We start from the raw sequence: 21,967 nt of genomic DNA, 5'->3' as shown, positions 1-21,967 counted from the left end.
TATGGCTGCTTTCTCATAGGTATGCACCAAAGCATACTGGCCACGCAATGTTTGAAACCGAGTTACACCATTAAACACTGTCGTTCTTTCAAAATTTTAAAGGGGCCTCAGACCGAAAGTCTATCTACATAGTTAACACGCTAGCTTACTACCAGTCAGGTCCTTAAGGAATAAGGTGATATGTTCGAATCCAGTTATCTACATGTATCCCAGCCCAGTAGGCAAGAATCCAGGGGCCGTCCAAGGCCCCGAACGATAAAGTATTTCAGATAGCCAGAGACACAATTTAGGCTATTTCAGGCAAGGAAATGTATGAGAAGAGGCGGGAATAAACTCTGTACCGGTATTCGCCTTTTTCTTATTATTACTTTATTTAATCATCACGATTGATAATGCTTGCTTAGCGTTTTATGCTGGTGGATTATGACCACTGTCCTCTATTAGTCATCAGAACTTTCCTCAAAGTCAGTAGCTCCATATTTGGGAATCTTGTTTTATGGAGATGTAACCACTGAAGCGAACCATGGTGTGGAATGTACGTCCACAATCTACACCTACACACGTACACCTCCCATAAAGTACGTCCACAGTCTACACCTACACACGTACACCTCCCATAAAGTACGTCCAGTCTACATGTACACACTTACGCGTCCCATAAATTACGTCCACAGTCTACATCTACACACGTACACCTCCCATAAAGAACGTCCCACAATCTACATGTACACACTTACACGTCCCATAAAGTACGTCCACAGTATACATGTGCACACGTACACCTCCATAAAGTACGTCCACAGTCTACATCTACACACGTACACCTCCCATAAAGTACGTCCACAGTCTACATCTACACACGTACACCTCCATAAGAACGTCCACAATCTACATGTACACACTTACACGTCCCATAAAGAACGTCCACAATCTACATGTGCACACGTACACCTCCCATAAAGTACGTCCACAGTCTACATCTACACACGTACACGTCCATAAAGTACGTCTGGGAGGTCTGGCAACAGCCTGAGGATGGCCGTGGGTTCTCCGGGTCTCTACCCGGTTTCCTCACACCATTAGGCTGGCCGCAGTCGTATAAGTGAAATATTCTTGAGTGCGGCGTAAAATACCAATCAAATTAATAAATAAACGTACACCTCTCATAAAGTACGTCGACAGTCTACACGTACACACGTACACATCCCATAAAGTGACAAACTGGAATGAACCTCGGATATCGCTCAATCGAAGTTCTGCTCAACTCGCATCACGTGTGCTTTTTAAAAGATAGATAGCTCGCGTGTTTCTTTATTTTTTCTCTGGATGAGACGGGTAATCATGACCGATAAAAATGCTCAGTAGGCAGAGAATATTTCAGGAACAGTTCATACAGCGTGCACTACGAGACAAAGTGTTCGCTAATCAGTTCGGCAGCTGTAAATAAGTTCTGTAAAATGTAGAAATACAGTATATCAGAACAGTGACGCGCATTAAATCAAATGCACTTCGCACGCACAATTTAGTATATAAAAAGTAGTTAAATCAAATAATAGTCAATTAGACCAAGACAACTGTGTCCGTAAATAAACAGCGAAATTTCTCCATCATATTACATTGAATAACAGATAAAAAATGGAAAAATACTGTCATTATCTGGCAAATCTTGTGAAGGTATGTAACATCGCGGTCGCGCAAGGGGAAATAACTCAAACACTCTCCTTTCTCCCCTATAGATTCGTGTGCAAGGCGTGAGCCACCAATCAAATCAATGAATAGGTCCTCATTCTCAAGTGTTCTCCTTTTTTTAGTTTTTATTTCTGTTCACCCAAACAGGCGGGGTATCCACCACCCATCCCCCAAACCCCTTCCAGGCGACACCTCTGATCGATAAGTCGCGCATCAATTGGAAATGTTCATAAAAGCACCAAATTAATGTGGTAAACATAAACGTTCATACAGCCGCTGCCCAGGCTTATTCGCAATTAGATATAATTATGATAACCAATTAAATCAATAAATAAATGCTGTAACTGTCATACTCGCTCTTCAATAACATACTTTACAAAGAACAGGTAAACATCAGTAATATTATACATGCTCTTCATTTTCTACAGCTAAAAGATTTTTATAAAATGAATTCGTAAAAGTTATTACTCGTAACAGTCGAAGTGAGTGATGACGTGTCTGTTAATGTACGTCACAAGGTATTCGGCGAACTGTCCTGTTACGGTAAATAGAAGTAACGGTATTGCAAAACATGACGTTTAAAGTAATAATTCTCCGAAATATGGCATGCATGGGCCCAAGGGTACATTTGACACAGAAACTAGATGCTAGATGAGATACACGGTATAATTTAGTGATACCGGATACTGCTGTACTCCTGCAGGCCTTCATATACATCCGGCACCGATACACCAGAAAATAGAGTAGTTCCTCATAGCGGCAAACGTGAAGGCCTAACAACGATATCGGCGAAACATTGCCAGAAGTTCGATTATGCGTATCCATGGCTATGTTTTTACAGACTTCACATCACCAGTATAACAGGTATAACCCTCATGCTGATCTATATGACGCGGCGGTTTCTCTTTCTTACAGCTCTCCAGATAAAGTACTTCCTGAAAGACAAAAACAGCAAAATCCTCGGGCGGAAACGATACATAGACAGTTTTAGTCGTAGTTTAACTACACGCGGCTGAACCAAATTCGCGTACATGTCATGCAAAATGACCGCGCGATATTACGTGCGCTTTTACGATAATCATGACACATCGTGAACGAAATACCCAAGCCGTATTTTCGTGAAATATGACCGCATGCTAAAATACCCCTCTGCTTTGTTGATGGTCAACAGAATCATTGAGAATTTGCGGTATTTAAGACTTCCGGAACACTTCACCTTCACGGCTCAGTACTCAGTAAATAGATGCGGATCTGACCTACTTTAGCAAATTGCTCGGTATAAATAAAGACGCTGCGGACTGTTCCCTAACACAGCTGATCATTTCGTTCAGTCATACCATCTTGTCCATGATGCCCAGCCGACTGTTGGTGATATTTGTCCTCGGACTGACTGTCTGTAGTGTCCGGCCCTTCTTCCATCATCGTAGACCTCGCACCTGGGCGCCCAACCTGCCTTTTGGTCACAGAACTCTAGTTCACGAATGGGTCCAGCTAGAATATGACTGGCCCTCCGAGGCTGAGAAACAGAGAGCAATCGCCAGCGGCAGCTACATCCCAGAAAACAGCGTAATCAACGGTATAAAACTGTATAAAGGCCGCCTCTTTGTGACCGTTCCGAGATGGGCACTGGGCATTCCCTCCACCTTCAATGAGGTTATCGTGAAAAATGGGCGCTCCGTTTTGCGACCATTCCCCAGTTGGGAGGCACAGGACGTACACAATTGTTCCGCTTTGCAGTATGTGATGAGTATGGAGATTGACCCTAACACTGGACTCATGTACTTGATAGACAATGGACGAGTCAACACCTTGGCGGCAACACCTGGCACAAAGGCGCTGAACCTGTGCCCTCACCAGATCCACATATACGACCTTGAGAGGAACCGTTTTGTCAAGACGCATACTTTTCCCGACTCGGTGGCCCATTACAACAGTTCTTACCTCAACGATGTGATGATTGATGATCAAGGCTATGCTTTCATCTCTGACGCCTCCGGCGCTGGTGGTCTAATAGTGTACGACTCCAGACGAGATCGTTCTCATCGTCACGAGCACCCGTCCATGGGTGCGGACCCCGACCCCGCAGCTAGGACCTTCAACATAAACACAGGGTACAGTAACGAAACTTACTTCTTTGACGGCCCTATAAACGGAATCGCCATGTCTCCGAGTTTCGACTATCTGTATTACTGCGCTCTGACAGGATTTAACTTGTATCAGGTGCCCACCAGCCTGGTTCGTGACCCAAACGCTGACATCGGTAACGCCGTGAGAAATGTTGGCAGGAAGTTGAGTCAGAGTGGGGGAATCACACACGGTGAGAACAACTTGTACTATGGCATTATTCCTCGAAATGCAGTATACTACTGGCCCAGAAAGGCCGAAGAGCATCGACAGAGTAACTCCGAGAGAACTGTCCGATTGGAGATACAGCTAGAATTGGCTCAAGACACGGAGACTCTCCAGCAAGCGGACACGTTCGGCTGGGACGACAGCGGCTTCCTCTGGCTGACCACTAACCGTCTGTTTACCTATCTGGACACCGAAGGCGGTGGTTTAGACTTTACCGGCAGGCGAGGAGCCAATTTCCGAATCTTCCGTGTCTACGTGGGCGAGCAGTCGTATCTCAAACGTGGAGCTCCTCTCCAGGAGCCCACGCAATACAAATGTAGCCTCTTGGTGATTCTCAAAAAAGCCATACTGGCTTGCAAAAGCGGAAACATCTTTAGTAAAATCAGATGTTTCATAAGAGCTAAGAGAGACCCAGCTATTGTTTACAGCTGCTAACTGTCTTTTTCTGACTAATTTAAAAGATTGATTTTTACTATACATTATTTTGTACACTTTCTCTTTAGTCCCAACTAAGCCCTCATGTTACGGTATAAGCAACATTTATCTTTGTGTGTCAACATTTTGTGGGAAGAGTAATGGTTATAGCTAGCATAACGGTAAGAATATCCGGTCAGGGCGGTCGAGCACTAATGATCTGCTAACTGACTGATTGAAACTTAGATTGACAGGTATTATGAGATTGTCCGTTGATTATCACTTTTGTCAAACTTTCTATTGTATTGTCTTGTTATGATGAAATTTGCTAAGAAAATGACAAACGACGAATAAAACAATATGTACATGTAATATCAATATTTCAAATTGTCATCAGTTACCACGTCGCTAATTAATATAGGCTAACTGTCGTTGCAGATTTAAGATGTTGAAAGACGCATCCAGCTCAGTTTGTTTTGAATTAAAATCATCATAGTATGTGTATACATAAAACATGCTAGAAATGAGAACATAGGACAAAATGAGAGCATAGGACAAAATGAGAGCATAGGGCACAATGAGATTTTGCGACGGAAGTGTGATAGATGACAGATGTCTCACATGGGGCAAAATGAGAACAGCAACAGGAGTGTGATAAATGGCAGATCTCTCACACATAATCAGCTTACCTCAGTTAGGCCAGATGTTTCATTCTTAGACTAACTGTTCATGTAGAGAATGCTTACAAAGCTCAACTCCTCGGAAGCCAATGGCTTCCATGATCCACAATCAAGTAATGTGTGGCTGTGCTGCATTGTGAGGAAAGAAGTAGGGCTTTTTTTCATATAGATATACAACGACTTCATCATCGGAAGTATGGGTTTGTGTGGCTCATCTGACGATATCTCGATGACCAGAGGTCAGTAGAGACACGTGTATTTGTCTATACCCGTACCCTGTAGACTGAAAAACGTCATGCAGGTACCGAACCGTTACAAGTTCTGGTACCAAGAAGCGCAGCCGTAGGTCTACAAGACCGTAGTCCCGGAGTAACGGATGATGATCTTCAAGTGTTCAAGTTTCATTTTCTAACTCCATGCAAATATAATTTTATTTTGAAATACAGACAAATATACTGACAGAGATTTACAAGCTAAATTATAGTAAAGCTACGTCTCAGAGCGTGATGGAGACTTCGTGATATAGTGCTACACAAGGAACACACCCTCGGGCTTAATGTAGCAGACGGTGTTCAATGAAGTCCATCTCAGACAGCCATATATTTGACAGATTGTCGGCAAATCCAGAGCACTCACTGTCCATCGTCCCTGTACACGTACGTTCACGTTCTGTGATTCCCTGTATCAGCAGATTGTGACACGCTCCACAGTCCCCGCATGTTGACGTTTCTGTAGGTTGACGTTCTGTGATTCATAATATCGGCAAACTGTGACACTGTCCACAGGTGTTGTACGTTCACGTCCTGTGATTCCCTATGTCGGCAGATTGCGACACTGACCACAGATGTTCTATGGTTACCTGATGTTCTTCCCTATATCGGCAGATTGTGACACTGTCCACAAATGTTGTACGTTCTCGTCCTGTGATTCCCTATGTCGGCAGATTGCGACACTGACCACAGATGTTCTATGGTTACGTGATGTTCTTCCCTATATCGGCAGATTGTGACACTGTCCACAGTTATATCGGAATATAATATATATTTCCGAATCTTCCGTGTCTACGTGGGCGAGCAGTCGTATCTCAAACGTGGAACTCCTCTCCGGGAGCCCACACAATACAGATGTAGCCTCTTGGTGATTCTTAAAAAGCCAAACCGGCTTGCAAAAAGGAAAACATTTTTCGTAAAATCAGATGTTTCAAAAGAGCTAAGAGAGACCCAGCTATTGTCTACAGCTGCTAGCTGTCCTATTTTAAGTCATAAATTCAAGGCTGCTTGAAAACACTAAATTTGTTTTGTTATACTTTCTGGAGTGTCGCGTGTAATGCTTTGAAAACATGTCCCAGCAAATCCTTAAAAACGTTTTTAGTTCGCCTGTAAAGAGCACAGATGTAACTTGTATCGTAGTTTGTGCGTCAGCGTCGTACCCTGAGCGACGGCTCGTACCCTGAGCGTCGGCGTCGTACCCTGAACGTCGTCCAACAACAAGGAAAGCGATGTTAAACAAAATGAGTAGTTTTCCTAAAAAGTAGTGCATGTGTTGAAGTCAGGTTTTGCACACATCCGGGGAATATCCCACCGCTGTGAGCATATTAAATACCGTAAATTACAAAAATTCATGACTTGGAGTTTTGTGTATTTTTGGTGATTCGGTATCTCAAAGAAATACTGCATGTATTGACTTAAGGCTTTTATATGTATATAAAGCACAATGACTCCATAGGGAAGTTTTATACCTAATGGTTTCTGTGAATATCAGTTACCGTAATTTGCCAAATTCATGGCTTACACTTATATTGAGCTGAAGTTTTTGCATGTAAAGCACAATTGGACGAGAGGGTTGTTCCATCACTGATGCTCTGTGTAAATATTAATTACCGTAAATTACCAAGTTCACGGCTTCAGTACTTTACGCTTCGAGGTGAGGTATTACACAAGGTTGTGGATTTCTTATTACTGCCCATAGAGCCAGCTTGCACAAAGATATCGTAGCTACAATCATTTGTAGACCCTGCAATGGGTTAGTTTCGAGAACTAACTCTTTTGTCGATAAAGGTAGGAAAAGTCCTGCTGTATCTTGTGACCTGTCAAAAAAAGTTAGACAACTATTTTTGATCACATTTACAATAACACAGGATTCTGAAACAAAGTTTGATAAAAGTAATTTAAACCAGACGAATGATGGAAAAAACAGAGAAGATGAACGTTGGCAAAATTGTTAAGTTCCTAAAGGAAAGAGATGCCGTTTATGCCTCTGGAACTGAGTGAGACTGTCTGTGATCGGTAAATTAATATCAACACAGGCTGCCTAACATATTTCACAAGTCACATGACAAAGTAGGACAGCTGTTACCTTTGACGACAAAAGAGTCCTAACTCGAAACTCCCCTATTGATTTTACACTCGACCGTTTAAATAAGTTGCGCCAATTGCACGGAGGAATGTAATGTAATTGTAAATTTATGAAGTTACATTCGTGAACGTAGGCCAAATCTGACATGCCAAATGGCTAGTTGAAAGACCCAATACGCCAGTTCCCAGTGGAAAATAGAAATAACTCTGCATGTAAACAAAGCTGTCCACATGTAAGAAAGAAATAGATATCAGTGTCCAGTGATGCATTACAGACAGTTGATGTTTTAGACATGATATCCAAATCAAATTTCAAACCCGTTGTCCGCGAATAATCTCAATATCGAATACAAATTCCGTCAATTTAAGTTAGGCGCTTTTTTGTTAGGTGTCACGCATGAGATGTGGCCGCAGTGGCCGCAGGACAACTTGTCTATTTGTATCTTTGTGACTTCACCATGGTTGAGTCAAACAGAATTATGCATGTATAAACATTTGCAGTGGTGTTAATTGTAATTTATTAGACGTCATTTATTTACAATTACAGAATGGTGAACGTCCTTACGTAACACTATTTTATTAGTATAAAGTAGTATTGAAAGACTCATCTTGACTCGATATTTCCGCACTTTATTTTGCCATCATCAGTTCTCTTCGGAGAAGAGAAATCGTCACTGATTTAGAATTACTCAAAATGCTGCCTTACACTGCCAGGTCCTTTGCCCTTTCTCTCTCGGGTCGATTCCCCGACTAACACCGCCTGGTCATATGCCCTTTCTGTCTGGGAACGGTTCCCCGTCTTACACTGCCATATCCTTTGCCAGTTCTCTATGGGGGTCGATTCCCCGTCTTACCCTGCCAGGTTCTTTGCCCTTTCTTTATGAAGCCAATTCTCCGCCTCATACTGCCAGGTCCTTTGCTCTTTCCAATTCTCCGCCTTACTCTACCAGGTTCTTTGACCTTTCTCTCTGGGGACTTTTAAGTACATGTTTCAGCGGCAATGTTTTATGACACAGACGCCGCCTGGGGCCGATTCCCCGCCTTACACTGCCAAGTTCTTTGTCCTCTCTCTCTGAGGTCGATTCCCCGTCCTACACCGCCAGGTTCTTTGCCATTTCTCCCTGGGGCCGATACCCGTCTTACACTGCCAGGTTCTTTGCCCTTTCTCTCTGGGGCCGAATACCCGCTTTACACTGCTAGGTTCTTTGCCCTTTCTCTCTGGGGCCGATTCCCCGCCTTACACTGCCCGGTCCTGTGAGAAACTTTGAATGGAGCGCCCCAACAGTAAGACTTTGATTTAGAAGTTTCAGCGACAATGTTTTATGACGTACACGCTGCCGATTTTACGTTACGTTTAGTAAAAACAGTGATTACAGATGTAAATAGTGGATGTAGTAAAGCAAATAATTATGAATACAGTAAAACCGGTGATAATAAATGAAGCAAAATCAGTGATAATGGATGCAGTAAAACAAGCTGTACAAGCTGTAGTAAAACAACTGATAATTGATGAATGCAGTAAAACCAGTTATATTGGATGTAGTAAAACCAGTGATAACAGATGTAGTAAAACAATTGATAATTGATAGAGTAAAACCAGTGATATTGGATGTAGTAAAACCAGTGATATTGGATGTAGTAAAAAACAGTCATTATGAATGCAGTAAAACCAGTCATATTGGATGTAGTAAAACCAGTGATAATAGATGTAGTAAAGCAATTGATAATTGATGTAGTAAAACCAGTGATATTGGATGTAGTAAAACCAGTCATATTGGATGTAGTAAAACCAGTGATACTGGATGATAAGAACTGCAGTAGAACCAGCTGTTGTGCTTCTCTGTGTTGTCGTGGACATACTGTTTCCTACAGTGCAACCAACGGCTGTGCTTGTCTGTGTTGTCGTGGATCTACTTTCTCCTACAGTAAATCCAACGGCAGTGCTTCTGTGTGCTGTCGTGGTCCTACTGTTTTCTACCGTGGAATCAACGGATGTTCTTCTCTGTGTTGTCGTGGACCTACTGTTTCCTTCAGTAGATCCAGCTGCTGTGCTTCTCTGTGATGTCGTGGACCTACGGTTAGTACAGTACGAACCAGCGGCTGTGCTTTCTCCGTGTTGTGATGGGCTTGGTGTTTCATACAGTAGGGCCAGAGGCTGTACTTCTCTGTGTTGTCGTGGACCTTCTCTGTGTTTCCTTCAGTAGATCCAGCGGCTTCTCTGTGTTGCGGTGGACCTACTGTTATGACAGTAGATCCAGCGTCAGTGCTTGTCTGCGATGTCGTGGACCTACTGTTATGACAGTAGATCCAGCGGCTTCTCTTTGCTGTGGTGGTATTTAGCTATGTTTGTAGATACTTCGATGGCTATATGTAGGTTAGACAGTTGGTGCAAATACAGTTTTGGTCATTACACGTATGTCATTGTATACCTCTAATGCATTCCGCAGGACATTGGTATCCAGTTTCAGAAATGCCTGCATTAATCTGTCATATAATTTCCAGTTCTGATGCTGTATGATTTTAGTGTGGTGCACAATCTTCCACAGGGGAGGATTTGTGGCGTATCACATCATGATTACATCCTTAGTCTACAAACACCGCCTTCCCTTTCACTTCGAATGAAGTACTATACGTGTAAACTAACGTACATATAATGTGATTTGTGGAGTTTATAAAAACACAAAAATATAATGAAGCGGGCAAATTTCGACCTTGGCCAACTCTGTTGGTTACACTAAAGATCCAAGATATGGACTACACCCTAAGAAGCTGGCATCATGCGTACATTATCTATTAGCTCTAATATTACAATTACACAATTTGTGTTGAATAAGTTTCCTGGTGGAATGAGAGCCAGAGCAGCATAATTCTGACTGATATCCACATAATTTAGCTCAAATTACGCTGCCCTGCATCTGTAACCGTGATCTTAAGAATTTTACCAAAAGACAGATAAACTTGTTCGTGAGTAACAATTCTAAACTTGTGGGAATTACGTACACATAGATGACAAAGACAAGCTGTGGGTAATCCAAACTGGTAGACACCGACTTGTCATTCGGACGGACTTCTTGGGAAATTCATATACGCTATGTTTTGGCGTCGTGAGAGGCAGCGTGATTCAAGGGACATAACTGCTGTAAGCATATCAGCACTAGAGGACAGGCTGAGTTTTGGATTTTCACAGACACAGTAGAAATCCATGTCTTACTTGCTGTTCGGAGAGTTGTTCAGAGTTGTTCAGAGAATTGAAAAATAATATAAGTAATGTTTGCGTTTCATATTGTTGAAGACCATCAAGACGTCTCCCTCTTAAATCATCTTTATATACCAGCAAAGGGGCAACTACATGTACATTGTTTGTTTTCATATGAATTGCTAAAACTGTTAAGTACGACGTAAAACCACAAACATGCACACATGCGTGTACATTGTAAATCACTGTACAAGCTGGTTCAGATGGTTAGAGAGATCGCTCGCTATCAGGCCATTCACCAGCGAAACCGCGTGTTCGAACCCAGCTGTTGCAGTTCCCCGTGCGACTTTGACTCGGGAGACTTGATATATGTGACCGCTGTGATTTAAGCAACACACGTTTGAGTGCGGTGTTAAACACCCTCGCTGTGACCGACCAGCACCCGCACCCTCACCCCACCCCCACTTCGCCACAGGCAAGCTCCCAAACAGTGTTACACTAAACAGGTGAAATAGGGATGATAGTGGGATAATTAGCACACGGAATAAGGCAAATAACGTTGACATTATGATATTCAGCGCATTGCCACACATAACAAGAGAAACATCAACGACAGGGTAATAATTAGCACATGGCCACACATAACAAGAGAAACATCAACGACAGGGTAATAATTAGCACATGGCCACACATAACAAGCCAAACATCGACGACAGGGTAATAATTAGCACATGGCAACACATAACAAGAGAAACATCAACGACAGGGTAATAATTAGCACATGGCCACACATAACAAGAGAAACATCAACGACAGGGTAATAATTAGCACATGGCCACACATAACAAGCCAAACATCAACGACAGGGTAATAATTAGCACATGGCCACACATAACAAGCCAAACATCAACGACAGGGTAATAATTAGCACATGGCCACACATAACAAGAGAAACATCAACGACAGGGTAATAATTAGCACATGGCCACACATAACAAGCCAAACATCAACGACAGGGTAATAATTAGCACATGGCCACACATAACAAGCCAAACATCAACGACAGGGTAATAATTAGCACATGGCCACACATAAGCCAAACATCGACGAAAGGGTAATAATTAGCACATGGCCACACATAACAAGCCAAACATCAACGACAGGGTAATAATTAGCACATGGCCACACATAACAAGCCAAACATCGACGACAGGGTAATAATTAGCTCATGGCCACACATAAGCCAAACATCGACGAAAGTGTGATAATTGGCATACAGTCATGTGACAGACCGTGGCTTGACAGGTTTTCCCAGGACATGGGTTTGTTCTAAGCTTGATGGAATACGGATTTGAAAGAGAAATATTACAAAACTTGCTTTTGTATTCGAATTCCAATTTATTCACGGACTACAAGGTGGAAATTTGAATTGGATACCATGCCTGAAATGTCGACTGCCCTCCCTGCATCAGTGAAGCATCAAACTCTCTTAATTGTTGCCGGCTCTGTTTGCAATTTATAAATCCTTTCTTTTATATTCCATTGGGAACTGATGTTCACAAAGGACACAATTCTGTACACGCGTACAAAAATACAACACTGCCCATATATATGCACATGGACAATGCTGTGTACACACACAAACAATACAAAGCTGTGTACACACATACATGAACTATGTTTGTGTTCACATATGCATGCCAAAAGGCAACATTGTGTACACATGCACAAAAGGACAATGTTGTATACACATGTCAAAAGGAGATGGCTAGAGCAAGGAAACGGGACGGGTTGGCCCCGGTGTCAGTGTACTTAATGCGACTAGTTGGTGTGTCATGTTTGGTGTCTTCGGCATAATACTTCAATGGCGGCAACACTTTGGCGGCATGGACTCGCTCTACCAAAGAAGACACAGTATATGTACCCACTCTTACTGACTCCGTCACATGATTAAAAAATTGCTAAGTACGACTTTACACCCCAAACATCCATTTATTTATTTATATAATGGTGGTCATATAGTATAATTACGACGAATAGTAACTTTTATATAGGGGCGTTCATACAGTGACATTTATATAAGGGCGTTCTTATAGTGACATTTATATGGGGGTGTTCATATAGTGACATTTATATGGTGGCATTCATACCGTGACTTTTGTACAGTGGCGTTCACACAGTGACGCTCACGGTGACGATTACGGTTTAAGAGGTTTACTGACATGCAGCCCATAGCATTTCAGCTACAGGTATCAGTACGGTTATTCCATCAACTGACAGATAGGGCATATAAAATGCAATACCGGAATATAAATAAGACGAGATTTATAAATCTTTTAACTTTTTTAGGCGTCTACTTAAATGCTGGCAGTAAAACTTGTATGATTACAAAAGAGTTACAGCACAGAGAGTGACAGCAGAGCAGCTACCACAGTGTGACAGCTAGCAAATGGTCACACATAAATGATAAAACATACTGCCTCTTGCCAGTTTGCCTCAGTTAGGAGTAGCAAGTTACCCCCCCGTCTCCCTTCCAACGCACGCGCACACGCATACGCACGCACACGCATGCACGCACACACGCACACACACACTCACACACGCACACAATGACTTAAGCAGGATTAGGTAAAGAAAATGTATGCTGATGAATGACATTTATAAGCTTCTTCAAATAAAGATTTAAAATACATCAAACGTCTATCATTAATATATACAAATTTTTTATACAAGTTTGTTTTGGTTGCGACTATATGTACCAACAAATGCTGTTATTAAACAATCGATAGGATGTCTAATCAGAACGCCGTGACATTCCCTACCAACATTTATGCAATTTATTAAATTACTTTATATACTTATTTATTCATTCTATTGAAGTTTAATGCCGTATATTCTATATTTAAGATTTATCTCCACAGCATATAAGCCCAATAACCAAGAAGATTACGACACATCCGCTGTGAAGAGTGGCGTAAAGAGCAGAACTGAATCAGCGAAGAACGAGTAGATAGCCGATACTGGTGTCAGTACAGTGTAAACCACACTCGGAAGTTACTCCATCTACAACACTGATTTAGACCAAAATCCTGTTACAAAAATATTTTTGAATGTATTACGATTTTCATCGTGAACAACAATAGTGTGCTCACTTGACCGGATATGACATAGTGTTCTCAAATATGAGCTACCGAGACAAAGACTGGACACTCTTCTATTTACACTGCGCTGAGTCACTGATTCTGTATATACCTCTTCACTGAGCAGAAATAGATTTCACACTAAGACATAGTGACTTTTGAAAATGCATCCGGATCATTATCCACTTAATTCTACACAAATACACCACGAAATTGATGCCTCAACAAGTAGGCTTAAGGCTAGTGATATACGGAGGTTTCAGTTTTTGACAAGATAATAAATAATCAATTCATATTGCTGATGTGTCGTCCATACACTTTATTTCTTTAATTCTTTATTTGTTTGATTGGTGTGTTACGTTATACTCAAGAATATTTCACTTATACAATCATACACTTTTATACAGACAAGGGGGAGTCAGGAGGTAGATCAGACACTTGTTGGCATGCGGGCGTATCAGATTCAGGAGATAGATTAAATACCTGGAGACAAGCCGGTGTGTAGGAGTGACGATGTAGATCAGACACACGCTGATATGCTGGAGTGTAGAAGTCAGGCGATAGATCAGATACCTGGAGACAAGCCGGTGTGTAGAGGTGGCGATGTAGATCAGACACACACTGACATGCAGGCGTGTAGAAGTCAGGCGATAGATCAGATACCTGGGGACAAGCCGGTGTGTAGGTGTGAGGATTTAGATCAGACACACGCTGATATGCTGGAGTGTAGAAGTCAGGAGATAGATTAAATACCTGTTGACATGCAGGCGTGTAGAAGTCAGGAGATAGATCAGATACCTGGAGACAAGCCGGTGTGTAGGGGTGACGATGTAGATCAGACACACGCTGATATGCTGGAGTGTAGAAGTCAGGAGATAGATTAAATACCTGTTAACACACAGGCGTGTAGAAGTCAGGAGATAGATCAGATACCTGGAGACAAGCCGGTGTATAGGAGTGACGATGTAGATCAGACACACGCTGATATGCTGGAGTGTAGAAGTCAGGAGATAGATTAAATACCTGTTGACATGCAGGCGTGTAGAAGTCAGGCGATAGATCAGATACCTGGAGACAAGCCGGTGTGTAGGAGTGACGATGTAGATCAGACACACGCTGATATGCTGGAGTGTAGAAGTCAGGAGATAGATTAAATACCTGTTAACACACAGGCGTGTAGAAGTCAGGAGATAGATCAGATACCTGGAGACAAGCCGGTGTGTAGGAGTGACGATGTAGATCAGACACACGCTGATATGCTGGAGTGTAGAAGTCAGGAGATAGATTAAATACCTGTTGACATGCAGGCGTGTAGAAGTCAGGCGATAGATCAGATACCTGGAGACAAGCCGGTGTGTAGGAGTGACGATGTAGATCAGACACACGCTGATATGCTGGAGTGTAGAAGTCAGGAGATAGATTAAATACCTGTTAACACACAGGCGTGTAGAAGTCAGGAGATAGATCAGATACCTGGAGACAAGCCGGTGTGTAGGTGTGAGGATTTAGATCAGACACACGCGGATATGCAGGCGTGTAGAAATCAGGAGATAGATTAAATACCTGTTAACATGCAGGCGTGTAGAAGTCAGGAGATAGATCAGATACCTGGAGACAAACCGGCGTGTAGGGGTGACGATGTAGATCAGACACTTGCTAATATGCAAGCGTGTAGGAGACATCAACACAATGAAAACAGAAACATCACAGTCTGTTGTCATGAGCTAACAGGTCTGCACAATCACACAAAAATAACAGTCTGTTGTCAATAAACTATCAGGTCTACACATCCAGAGAAATACCACAGTTTGTTGTCATGAACTTACAGGCCTACACATATGCACAAACATCACAGTCTGTTGTCAAGAACTAACAGGTCCACACAATCACACAAACACCACAGTCTGTTGTCATGAACTAACAGGTCTACATACTGACACAAACATCAAAGTCTGTTGTCATGAACTAACAGGTCTACATACTGACACAAACATCACAGTCTGTTGTCATGAACTAACAGGTCTGCATAATGATACAAACATCACAGTCTGTTGTCATGAACTAACAGGTCTGCATAATGATACAAACATCACAGTCTGTTGTCATAAACTAACAGGTCTGCATAATGACACAAACATCACAGTCTGTTGACATGAGCTAACAGGTCTGCATAATGACACAAACATCACAGTCTGTTGTCATAAACTAACAGGTCTGCATAATGATACAAACATCACAGTCTGTTGACATGAGCTAACAGGTCTACACATCCACACAAACATCACAGTCTGTTGTCAAGAACTAACAGGTCCACACAATCACACAAAAATAACAGTCTGTTGTCAATAAACTATCAGGTCTACACATCCAGAGAAATACCACAGTCTGTTGTCCTGAACTTACAGGTCTACACATCCGCACAAACATCACAGTCTGTTGTCAAGAACTAACAGGTCCACACAATCACACAAAGATAACAGTCTGTTGTCAATAAACTATCAGGTCTACACATCCAGAGAAACACCACAGTCTGTTGTCATGAACTAACAGGTCTACATACTGACACAAACATCAAAGTCTGTTGTCATGAACTAACAGGCCTACATAATGACACAAACATCACAGTCTTTTGTCATGAAATAACAGGTCTACACAATCACACAAACATCACAGTCTCTTGTCATGAAATAACAGGTCTACACAATCACACAAACACCACAATCTATGGTCATGAACAATGGTATACATCCATGCAAGCGTCACAGTCTGTTGTCACTGACTGATATAAATCAACGCGACACATCATTGTGTCGTCCTCTGTATTCACGGAACACCGTAGATACATACAAAACCATAGATCATTTCCTGGTTATATTGGCTAACTTATCGGTAGGCCTCTGACGACATTATTTAGAAACAACTAAGTGAATGTTATACACATTATACCCTAAATCTCTGGCATTAAAAGAGTATAGTTTATTAAAACTATCATAAGGATGAAATTAAAAGTAATTCATCAGGCGAACTCCTGGGAGGGATAAGTGCTCGATGAACCCTACATATATCTCTACATGTTTCAACTGCAAATGTAATCTGACAGAATAAGGACTTTGCCGGATGTAGACCTATGTGAAGTTTCATATACTGCGCGTGAAATATCTGTGACTCCTTGACCTAAAATGATGGTTGAGTGTCAAGTCAGTAGAGTTTGTGTAGCTGGCGTATGACACACGTCCTGGCCCTCATTCAAACTTGCGTGGGTTTAGAACTTGGAACACTAATATGTTCACTGGGTATAATTGATGTGTTACAGGCCTCCTGTGTCGTCCCGGAACTTTGTCAGCCGTGTACGGACAGCACGAAGATGCGTTGAGATAGGAACAGGTGCATATTGAGAATTCCACGGAATGTCCCTTCGTGATGATTCACGTCAGAACCCAACCACAGGGTCTCGACTGATAACTCACAGAGATTAATACAATAACGAGGGCCATTCAGTATTCCCGGTGTCGGTCAGAGGTGACTGGTCTCAACCAAACGCAATTAAAACAGAGACTACAAAGCAGTTATGCATTTCCGATCCATGGTACAGTGTAATAAAAATCAGAAATAAAAGTTTCAATTTAAAAAGTCCAATTTAAAGAAAAGCGAATCTTTAAAGACATGTCTACGTTCAAACAGCCTAGCTGTAGGCGTGATAGATTTACAAATGTATGCGTATATGTCACGGTTGAGTCAGTCACGTGACGGCCAGATGACTTTGCAGGACAGGAAGGCCCGTCTAAGTACCCATCAGGAATACACCGAGTGTGGCCTGCCTGTATGCCCTCTAGCCTAGATTCATATTGTACATGTACATATCTAGCACGTCTAGCGATGACATATCTTCACAAGCCCTTTCATAGTTCTCGCATTATTTCAAAACAACACGAAACCTAAGTACTCCGGACAGCCTAGAGACAAAATGTTTATCAAACTATCTTATTTTACCTTATCTTTAACACACTACCTTAAGACAATTGAAATCCCTTGTAAAGGGGAGTTATACCAGCAGTAGAATTTATCTGTGTATATACAGCATGTACTACTGGCTCATATTTTAAATTTAAGGACAAAGAGGATGAAGCTCTTGGGAGCAATATGATCAATAATGCTAAATGCGGACGATGCATGGCCTCTTATATCCGTCTCTTATATCGGTCTCGCAGAACGATTCACTCCATATAAAGCGACCGTCTCCCTCTCAGAACATACCAGGCAGCTCTGTACCTTTAAAACTGTTCAACTAATCGCAAGTGCTGTACAGGATTTAGTATTACACACCTATTATATACTTTCCATATTCATTGTACAGTTATTGTACATAGCTTTGAGCAGAATGCACTTGTGTATATATATATATATATATATATATATATATATATATATATATATATATATATATATATATATATATATATATATATAGGTGTGTCTATGATATAGCTGATGATGGGAGCAGTTTTTCTGGAAAGCTCATGTCAATAACACCGTGCACATAATTTACTCATACACAGAAATTTCGAGCACTCTGAGTTAGATCAAGGTATCTCCTATATTTGAGACGCAGTGTTTGTAGTGTAGGAATCTGTATAATCTAAAATCCACAGCGCCATCCGGTGGCTTATTAGTGTCATGCAATTTCATTCGAAGTTTTTGGATATTTATTGCATGTAACTCTTTCCGGGATTGAACCGTCCCTTCTGGATTATCTTAGATCCACCCGTTTCATTATCGGTCATTTTCACATGGGTCATATTTACATCGGCCATTTTTACATCGGTCTGTAACTCTCATCCGAAAGTATTACCTACAAACTTTCATTTGCACTGACGCTTGCATTAATGGAAACTCCTATGCATATACGTGTATTGTAAAGTACTTTTCCTGTTTGGACATCTTCAAAAGGTAACCCCACTGTATGTGTTTGTGTGCGTAACACAGTTCCCTCTTTCTGCGGGTGTTACTACATAAACATGAACATACGTTTACAAGAATTTGTCTTTTCCCAGCTGATTAGATAATTAATTGTTATGAGCAGTGACAATAATAGAGACATCTATTTATCTGCTGGTCAGATAAGACGTAAAAACAACGGCTTTAAAAATGGCACTGTTTGTATTTCTGGTCCACCGGATAACGTAATAATTCAATATGACGTGTATAGGCCTATGTGAAAAAATCTTTAAAACGGTGTTAAAAACCGATGAAGTAAATAGATGGTTTAAACGAAATCTGTAAGAGCATGTGTAAGGGAGGATTGGAAATCAGAACAAAAATAACATACAGTAAGCTATGTATTACATGGAAACATAGCATTTAATAAACATAATATCACGTTTATAAGATGCCTTTAATATTACAGCTATAAGAATGCAGCAAAATTAAAATGTGTAAACCTTGAAATGACTTTAGTTTAGATGGAAAAAAGTTTTTCATGTTTCCTTTGTTCGACCATTTCCATTCGACTAGTCTACAGTACAACCATACCAACGCCTATACAGCAGGACAGACCTCAGTGTAACTAAAACTTCTAGCATAATTTCGTGCGCGTGTTTTGTTGCATGTGAACAATAGATATATAGACCTTAACTAGTCAATAGGTTCACTGCGTCGTTAAAGCCGGATCTCTGGACGGCCTGGGGGATTCCCCTCTGACAAGTGTCCGGGATATCCTGCATCCTAGTCTGACGTCAAATTCCGCTTCTTTTGTTGTCTATAGATTGTCGATGTGACGTTTCTGATGGATTTTTGTATAAATAAAGCCGCTGCAGACTGTTCCCCAACACAGCTGAAGATTTCGCTCAGCCATACTACCACCTTGCCCACGATGAACCGACTGTTGATGATATTTGCCCTCGGACTGAGCATCTGTAGTGTTCAGTCCTTCTTCCTTCATCGTAGACCTCGCCCCTGGGCACCCAACCTGCCGTTTGGACACACGACTCTGGTTCATGACTGGGTCCAGCTAGAATACGACTGGCCCTCTGAGGCTGAGAAACAGAGAGCAATAGCCAGCGGCAGATACATCCCAGAGAACAATGTCTTCACTGGTATAAAAGTCTACAAGGGTCGTATTTTCGTCACCGTGCCGAGATGGAGGCTCGGCGTCCCGGCAACGTTGAGCGAGGTGATTGTCAAAAATGGCCGCCCGGTTCTTAAACCTTTCCCCAGCTGGGAGATGCAGAATCTGAACAACTGTGCCGCCTTCCAGTATGTGATGAGTATGGAAGTGGATCCGAAGACGGGACTGATGTACATGGTGGACACTGGCCGCATCAACACGTTTGCACCCCCGGGCACTGAGACACTCAACCTCTGCCCTCACCAGATCTTCATCTACGACCTTGAGCGGGACTGCTTCGTCCAGAACCACACCTTTCCCGAATCCGTGGCCCGGGCCACGAGCACTTTCCTTAACGACGTTGTCATTGACGACCAAGGATATGTGTTTGTCTCCGACGCTGGGGGCAATGGCGGACTCGTGGTGTACGATTCCAGAAGAGACCGTTCTCATCGTCACGAGCATCCCTCCATGGACGTAGACACGGACCCGGCAGCCAGAACCTTCCCAACAAACACTGGTTACAGCAACGAGACCTATTTCTTTGACGTTCCTATGGACGGAATCGCTATGTCTTCAGATTACAACTTCCTGTACTACTGCGTGCTCACAGGCTTCGACCTGTTCCAGCTGCCCACCAGCCTGGCCCGAGATCCAAACGCTGACATCGGCAACGCCGTGCGAAGCGTTGGCAGGAAGTTGGGTCAGAGTGGAGGAATCACACACGGTGAGAACAACTTGTACTATGGTGTCCTTCCCAGAAACGCCGTGTATTACTGGCCGAAAACTGATGACCAGCGACGCCAAGGTAGACCTGAGCACAGCGTTAGGATGGAAACACAACTGGAACTAGTTCAGGACACCGAAACGCTTCAGTTCCAGGACACGTTTGGCTGGGACGACAGTGGCTTCCTCTGGCTGACCACAAACCGACTTCTTACCTTCCTGGACACGGAGGGCGGTGGTCTCGACTTTACAGGAAGGCGGGGTCCTAACTACCGAATCTACCGCTTTTACGTGGGCGAACAGTCGTATCTAAAACGTGGAGTTCCACTCCGGGAGCCCAGAGAATATAAATGTAGCTTTAGAGTGATCCTCAGAAAAGCCAGACTGGCTTGCAAAAACGAAAGCATCTTAAGAAACATCCAATGTTTCTTCAGAGCTAAGAGAGATCCAGCTATAGTCTACAGCTGCTAACCGTCCGTTTGTATTATTTTATGTCATTCTCGTAAAAGTGCAAATTCTATTTTGTGTTATACAGACATATATATTGCACTTTTTATAATTGTCTATTTCATTGAAGTCCCACGTACATTGTACAAATTTATTTATTTATTTGGTGTTTAACGCCGTACTCAACAATATTTCACTTATACGACGGCGGCCAGCATTATGGAGGGAGGAAACCGGGTCGAGCCCGGGGGAAACCAACGACCATCAACAGACTGCTGACAGACCTTCCCACGTACGGCGGGAGAGGAAGCCAGCATATACGTGCATTGTAATAAACCCATTGTTAATAATATCAGATCTTGTTAATGAAATCCCAGATGTGTCTGTTTACATGTTTGATCGAAAGTTATTTGCCTGTTAGTCTCAGAATAAATTTTTTTATAAAACGCATACACTGGTTTTTCTGCTTTGATTTATTGTCCCAATTAAACCATACTGCATATATATATAATCGAGGAATAATCTGCATTAAATTATTAAAAAGTATCTAGCCCTGGAGTATGTAATATCTCGGTGTAGAAGGCCGAGTTGCTGTATACACAGCTAATATCGCATTCTCGCGTGTTCAATCTGTACAGTTAATATCGCATTCTCGCACGTTTTATCTGTAGAGTTAATCTCCGGCCGTACGTGAGAAGGTCTGCCAGCAACCTGCGGATGGTTGTGGGTTTTCCCCGGGCTCTGATCGGTTTCCACCCACCATAATGCTGACCGCCGTGGTATAAGTGAACTATTCTTGTGTACGGCGTAAAACATTAATCAAATAAATAAATGAATAAAATACTGTAGAGTTAATACTGCAATCT

At 42.2% G+C, this 21,967-nt stretch overlaps 2 protein-coding genes across 2 annotated transcripts; both read left to right on the top strand.

Annotated features, from left to right (window-relative positions):
- The first annotated feature begins 3,039 nt into the window (after positions 1-3,039).
- On the top strand, positions 3,040-4,476 carry LOC135465879 (protein yellow-like). The gene has a single exon (XM_064743249.1). The coding sequence runs from the start codon at positions 3,040-3,042 to the stop codon at positions 4,474-4,476; it is 1,437 nt and encodes a 478-aa protein (XP_064599319.1).
- A 15,188-nt stretch (positions 4,477-19,664) lies between these two features.
- On the top strand, positions 19,665-21,551 carry LOC135481827 (protein yellow-like). The gene has a single exon (XM_064761552.1). The coding sequence runs from the start codon at positions 19,695-19,697 to the stop codon at positions 21,123-21,125; it is 1,431 nt and encodes a 476-aa protein (XP_064617622.1). The 5' UTR covers positions 19,665-19,694; the 3' UTR covers positions 21,126-21,551.
- Positions 21,552-21,967: the final 416 nt, after the last annotated feature.

The sequence above is a fragment of the Liolophura sinensis genome, chromosome 1 (genome assembly GCF_032854445.1).
Source record: "Liolophura sinensis isolate JHLJ2023 chromosome 1, CUHK_Ljap_v2, whole genome shotgun sequence".
Taxonomy (NCBI): Eukaryota; Metazoa; Mollusca; class Polyplacophora; order Chitonida; family Chitonidae; genus Liolophura; species Liolophura sinensis.
The sequence above is the reverse complement of the archived record's forward strand: the minus strand, read 5'-3'. Positions and strand labels throughout refer to the sequence as shown.